This window comes from Salmo trutta, chromosome 15, assembly GCF_901001165.1.
Source record: "Salmo trutta chromosome 15, fSalTru1.1, whole genome shotgun sequence".
NCBI classification, from domain to species: domain Eukaryota; kingdom Metazoa; phylum Chordata; class Actinopteri; order Salmoniformes; family Salmonidae; genus Salmo; species Salmo trutta.
In genome coordinates, this window is record NC_042971.1 from 44829246 (window position 1) to 44836213 (window position 6968).

Sequence of the window (6968 nt, forward strand, 5' to 3'; positions counted from 1 at the left end):
TACTGTACCACTTGGCCCTCTGTCCCTTCTCACTTCCCGAATGCTCTGCTGATGAAATGGAGAGTATAGAAGTTATCGATCTTCCCATAGATCAGTTTCCCTCTACCTGCAACCTAATGGGGGATGTGGGGTGCGATGGTCCTGTGTGTGTGCGTGTGCGTGTGCGAGTGCGTGCATATGATTCAGGGTGAGGCTGACTGGAAGCAGCAGTTGATCAATTTGAGTGCCCTCTTTCAGTGACATTCCCAGCAGCACCTTACCATCAAGGTCTGTGTCTTGAATTCTGTTAAGCCAGTGGAATTCCATACCTACTGCCCTGAAGTCATAGCATCACTGAATGTATAGTATATAATTTCTATTTGTAATGTAGGAAATCCGTAGTAAATTCCAGAGGAAGACAAAGAGCGCACACATCCAACAGACATACAATGTGTGAGGTATTTATGTGGCTGACTATTTGTGGTTTAAAGGAATCAGTAGGACGACAGCACTGTGACTGCTCCTCCGTGCTACAGTACAGTAATGTGTTGCAGCTTCTCTGGTGTAGGTCTGTGAGTTAGGGCTCTGTATCTGCTCTACTGCATCATCTCCCCATTAAAGCATTATAAAACATGAACTCCCCAGTCAGGCCCACTGCGGGCCCTGTAAGTAGGCGCTGTGAACCACTGTTCTCCCAGCCACATGAAAGAGCAGCCAAATCACATCCCTGTGTTCCCAACAGGCAGTAAAACAGGTAATATACTGTACCACCCACAAATGGCTGCAATTACTGGACAGTATTAACTGTCCTCCTTCTCTCTCTCAGTCTCTCTCTCTCTCTCTCCCTCTCTCTCTCTCTTTCTCTCTCTCTCTCTCTCTCTCAGAGTATCACACACAGACAAGCATAGTTAAGCACTTAAACCTTTTTATGCCAAAGTGGATCCTTTCAAATAGTAAGGGTAGCTACAGTAGAGCCAGTACAAATGTCCTGTGTTAGTGGTAACAGGGAAGAAGATGAGTTAAATCTGGAGAGATGGTGGAACGGAAGGATAGAAGGACGGAGGTTTGGATGGAGGGAGGGAGGCAGTAACATGGAGCTCATTAAGGAGCCTTTGTCTCATATCCCCTGAGGGAGGGAGGGACTCAGGAGGCCAGGACACTGTGGAATGAGTGACAGGTAAACAGAGTAGGAGGAGACTGTGTGATTGTTAGTGTTTGTATAGATGGAGGTATTGGCCCATATCTCCAGGGTTTCTGTAATGACTTCAAGGAGAGGCTCTACTCGCAAACACACAAGGACGCAGTTGCACATGCCAGCACTCTTGATTTGGAGAAAATAATTACTCACCATGAAGACCAGGTGTTTTGGCTTACACCCATTTGAATTATCTATAATGTGCACGCACACATGTACGCACACCACACACCCCCACCACACACACACACCTTCTCCCACTCCATTGTCATAATTCATATTCTGAGAGAGCAGAGAGGGGGCTTTACCCCTTCATTCTGTAGGCTGCCTGCCTGCCCGCTGCCTGCCTGCCCACTGCCTGCCTGCCTGCCCGCTGCCTGCCTACCCGCTGCCTGCCTGCCCGCTGCCTGCCTGCCCGCTGCCTGCCTGCCCGCTGCCCTGCCTGCCCGCTGCCTGCCTGCCCGCTGCCTGCCTGCCTGCCCGCTGCCTGCCTGCCTGCCCGCTGCCTACCTCCTGCCTGCCCAGCTCCCAATCTGCCATCCTCTGCAGCTTTGCACCACTTACCCAGCAGAATGTTAATGAATAATTCCTTAAAGAAATAGCCCTGACTGCTGGCTGATAGATATAATATTTTTTTTTGAAATAATTTATTAGGGAGGGCTAAACCCCATGGCAGAACATGGAAACACTTCAAAGCCTTGTTTAATAAAACATACAGTGGACATAGCAGCTTTCTCTTCTTCTCCCTCTCAGAGAGTGTTACCGTGCCGACAGCAGGATCAAAGACTTCTGACAAATGGAAGTTGATTAACAGCTAGACCCGGCCGCCTCAGCGCTTCACAGGAGTGAATAGCCCTGAATTCCTTCAGCGGGGTTGTAAATGTTTCTAAGTAAACCTCCCTCTCTCTTCTATCTCTCCCTGTCTCTGAGTGTCATGCATATCAACAGAGAGCGCGAGAGCCTTGGAAAATATTATAAAGCGTCCATATTGAAAATGAACAGCATTAGCTTTTACCCCCATATAATCAGATTATAGCACAGAACATATAGATTTAGAAAAATGCTCATATCATTCTCTCACAACTATAAACAACATTTTGTTTTTGCAGTGGAGATTTAAGGGAAGAATTGTTTATTAAGATATGCCAGCTGTGCTTACTGCTATGTATTGCCTCCTGGGGCTCTGGGCCCTTAAACAATAGAGAAACATTGTGTCTGCCACATGACAATGTGTGTTCATTAGAATGTCAGACAGGATAACAGTTGGTACATCCACTAGCACAGCTACGATATTGAACTGTCTAATTACTGTGCTGCTGCTGAAGTGAACAACTGCTGAGACTGATATGTACTGTACTGCTGGATGTGTGCATTACAGACACAGTATGGCTTCCTGGGCTATTTATGCGTTAGAGAGATGTATAGCGTGTGTTCTCTGTGTGTGTGTGGTGTGCGTGTGCGTGTTTGAGTGAGTTTGTGAGGTAGATCACTTAATCTTAGTTGGTGCTTTGTTAATGTGTGTGTCTGTGATTAATATGGTCTCCACATAGTTTCTATTCCCCCAGACTCTAATAAGCTACTTTTTCTGATGCATGCTTCCTCAGAGGGCTGCAGTATTGTGTGTGTGTAAAAGGGGAGGGATAGACCCTGCCCTCTGGCCTATAGTTAAGGATGAGGGTGAGGAATGCATTCATATTACAGAGTGATGTTTGGGTCATGGCATGTGCTGCTGATTATATTGTGCTTAGGCCTTACAAAAGTAAATAAATATTTAACAGAGTGAGGCAAGTGAGCCAAAAATGTTTTTTTAAATACTAGAATGACCTTAGTTCAACACCTATTCAGGAGATGTTAGCCTGTTGGGGAGGTTAAAAGAGCCTTAGTTCAGCCATAATCCGAGAGGAAGTTGTATCTCTTTACTGGAAGCTAGAGGAAATTATTATCTTGCAATATTACAGTACCACTTTTACATTTTTCAGATTTTTATTTTTATTTTGCGAAACGTGAGGGGCATCCGGTCAGTGAAGGCTTCAACATACAAGCAATGTAAATCTCATGTAATGTCTCCTCTCGTCTCAGGATCTCGTCTGCGTCAGGATGACTCCCCTCCTCGGATCGTGGAGCACCCCTCTGACCTCATCGTGTCCAAGGGGGAGCCGGCCACCCTCAACTGCAAGGCGGAGGGGCGTCCCGCCCCCACGGTGGAGTGGTACAAGGATGGGGAGCGGGTGGAGACAGACCGGGACAACCCCCGTTCCCACCGCATGCTGCTGCCCAGCGGCTCCCTCTTCTTCCTACGCATCGTCCATGGCCGACGCAGCAAGCCAGACGACGGCAGCTACGTGTGTGTGGCCCGTAACTACCTGGGCCAGGCCGTTAGCCACAACGCCTCACTGGAAGTAGCCAGTAAGTAATGCTCTCTCTCTCTCTGGGTGGTGGTGGGTTAAAACCACCTCGGGGCTGGGCTGGTGTATGACCTTAGTCTCAAGAGACTACGTGGGGATGCTGAAGACATCTATTTGCTTTATTTCAAAGGATGTGCATGGAACATGTACATGTAAATGATGTATATCATTTCTTTATTACACTGTGGTCAGTGTTGTTAATAATTACAGAAAGCAGTCATTCATTAGATGTCTGAGCAGTACTGTGGTTCCTGCCAGGCTGGGACGATCACTAAAAGGAGAATATCCAATGTCTCCAACCACAGCACCAAACCAGCCCAGTCAAGAGCCATGGACCAGAATAGACTGTGAAGTCATGGACTCATGGTGATGACAAGTCTGGTCTCTCTCTCTCTCTCTCTCTCTTTCTCTCTCTCTCTCTCTGAACAGCATCTGTCAGCTCAATGATACTACTGGCCCCTTACTGGACCGTTGGAACTATCTGCAGAGCATGGCAGCCTGTTTATGCTTTTTGTCATTGTTGTTTATTTTCTAAACCCTAGTGGAAGGTCAACCAAGGTAAAATGCTAGCTTGCGCTATACAAGAGTATGTGGGACAGAATGGGTCCGCCGAGTGCTGAAGCGCATAAAAATCGTCTGTCCTCGGTTTGCAACACTCACTACGATGTTACAAACTGCCTCTGGATGCAACGTCAGCACAATAACTGTTCGTCGGGAGCTTGATGAAATGGGTTTTCATGGTTGAGCAGCCGCACACATTCCTAAGATCACCAGGCGCAATGCCATGCGTTGGTTGGAGTTGTAAAGCTCACCACCATTGGACTCTGGAGTGAGGAATCACGCTTCACCATCTGGTAGTCTGATGGACGAATCTGGGTTTGGCGGATTTGAGGAGAACGCTACTTGCCCCAATGCATAGTGCCAACTGTAAAGTTCGGTGGAGGGTGAATAATGGTCTGGGGTTGTTTGTCATGGTTCGGGCTAGGCCCCTTAGTTCCAGTGAAAGGAAATATTAACGCTACAGCATACAATTACATTCTAGACAATTCTGTGTTTGCAACTTTGTGGCAACAGTTTACAGAAGGCCATTTCCTGTATCAGCATGACAATGCCCATGCACAAAGCGAAATACATACACAAATGGTTTGTCGAGATCGGTGTGGAGGAACTTGACTGGCCTGCACACAGCCCTGACCTCAATCCCATCTATCACATTTGGGATGAATTGGAACGCCGACTGCGAGCCAGGCCTAATTGCTCAACATGAGTGTCCGACCTCACTAATTCTCTTATGACTGAATGGAAGCAACTCCCTGCAGCAAAGTTCCAACATCTAGTGGAAAGCCTTCCCAGAGAGTGGAGGCTGTTATAGCAGCAAATGGGGGGATCAACTCCATATTAATGCCCATGATTTTGGAATGAGATGTTTGACGAGCAGGTGTCCACATACTTTTGGTTAGGAAGTGTATCGTCTGTCCATAGTAAATGTGAAATATGGTCTAACTAGCAGTTTTTGGGCTATAAAAGGATTTTCAATACAGTTTGATCCTCTGTCCTGTTCAAAACACCCTGTTAAACCCTAGGGAGAGAGAGCAGTAATCCTCCTGAGTGTATTTGTCCCGCCTTTTGCTATCACGGAAACAGCCTTATTACCAACTCCATTTTCAACATTGAAATAACAGCTCCATTTTGTATTTTTCTCTATTAGTCCTTGCTAATGGGCCTGCAGTGGTAATCCTTGTTTCAACAAGTGCTGGTTGTCTGACAGGTAGGGAGGGCAGAGTCAGTCCCAGGGTTTAGCATGGCTTTTCTGGAGCTAGAAACACGGAAGGAGCAACTCCAACCCTCACTACCGTGTAAGTTATTGATGATGCATGCTGTGATAAACTATTTCCCAAGTTGGGATTAATAAAGTAATACTCTACTCTCTACCTTTAAGGCCTTTGTAGAACAGGAGAGTTTCACACGTCAGGGCAGGAATAACCATACATATACCTCTCTCTATGTTTTATATTCTAGCTGCCTGGGTTGATGTAGTGCTGTAACACTGTTTTATTCATATGTCATCGTACAATGCTTTATAATCGGTGCAGTATTTGGAAGGGGCCTGGTCTAGCTGTTGTTCAGTGTTTCCAGACAGTGTAGTTCAGGACTCGTTTATGCTTAGTTTGTTGATGCACCAGCTTGTTTCGTGGTAAGTCTGCCAGACCAATTGTACTCTGAGAGAGTTCTCTTACAGGTTTATCTGCCTCTTATTCTAAACTTGACCAATGAACCAAACTTCTTTTGTGCAGCTGAAAAAACACATTGTACAGTGAATGTGTCACAGCCATGTGAAGACAAACAACAAACTGGATGTGAGATAAGGTTCTCTGTTTGGTCTTGGGTGTTTTATTTCACCAGAATATGTTTCTATCACTCGCACATGAACTCTCTCACACACGGGTGCTTATAAACATGGGCACCGACACACAACCACACTCCTACGCATTGCAAATTCACACTGTCTAATGCACGCGGCTTCACACAGGTCTAATCACGCACATTCACACTATGTCATGTCCTTGCCCTCCTGTTGAGTAGAAGGAATGTGTTTTTCATCAAAGCTGATTTAGCACAACCAGAGCTTAATAGAAAACATCAGTGAATCAAATTACACATTACACATATAATTGACTGATCTTTGCACCCCCCATCCCCTCACCCCCCAGGTCCCCCTCACCCCCCGCGTCCCCTCACCCCCGTCCCCTCACACTCCGTCCCCTCACCCCCCGTCCCTCACCCCCGTCCCCCTTCACACCCCGTTTCCCCTCACCCCCCGTCCCCTCACCCCCCCGTCCCCTCGTCCCCCGGGACCTATGTCCCTGCCCCCCACCCCCCCACAACACTCATCTTCTCTTAGCCTACACCTCTAACCTGAAGCCTTAATAGAGCCTGCACCCTACTCCTCTGTCTCTCTCTTCTAACCCTTTGCCAAGTTCCACTGAAGATACTTTGTTTACTTGCCAGACTATTTGTCTTTCATTAACTTTATTACAAGGAGCTTCCCTTGCTTCTCTTCAGTCAGTCACCTGATGTATTTAGCTCTCTGCTTGCTGTGTGGTCCTCTCACAGTCAACGGGAAAAGGCTAGTGATCTCAGGAGAACACCGCTACCCCCCCCCCCTCTCTTCCTTCTAATATTCTTCCACCCATCCCGGTTTTACCATTTTATCTGTTTTGTACAGTTTGTGTAAACCACTCTTCTCAGTAGTGGGTATACTCAGTTGCAGGGTGAGGTAATTTAAGTTATGCTCACATGCGTGTCTCAGCATGTGTCCGGGGCCTCTCAGGGTTGAGCATGTCCTCGCTGTCCCAGAACCACCTCATATCCATAACCACACAGTCTTC

General features: G+C 47.0%; 1 protein-coding gene across 1 annotated transcript in view; it reads left to right on the forward strand.

Moving 5' to 3' along the window:
* LOC115148314 (roundabout homolog 1-like) overlaps positions 1 to 6481 on the forward strand; it is a 121418-nt gene extending 114937 nt beyond the window's left edge. The window contains exons 4-5 of the mRNA XM_029690240.1: positions 3254 to 3580; positions 6291 to 6481. Of these exons, the coding sequence (XP_029546100.1) occupies positions 3254 to 3580; positions 6291 to 6481 (518 nt within the window). The remainder of the gene's footprint in view (positions 1 to 3253; positions 3581 to 6290) is intronic.
* The last annotated feature ends 487 nt before the right edge of the window (positions 6482 to 6968 follow it).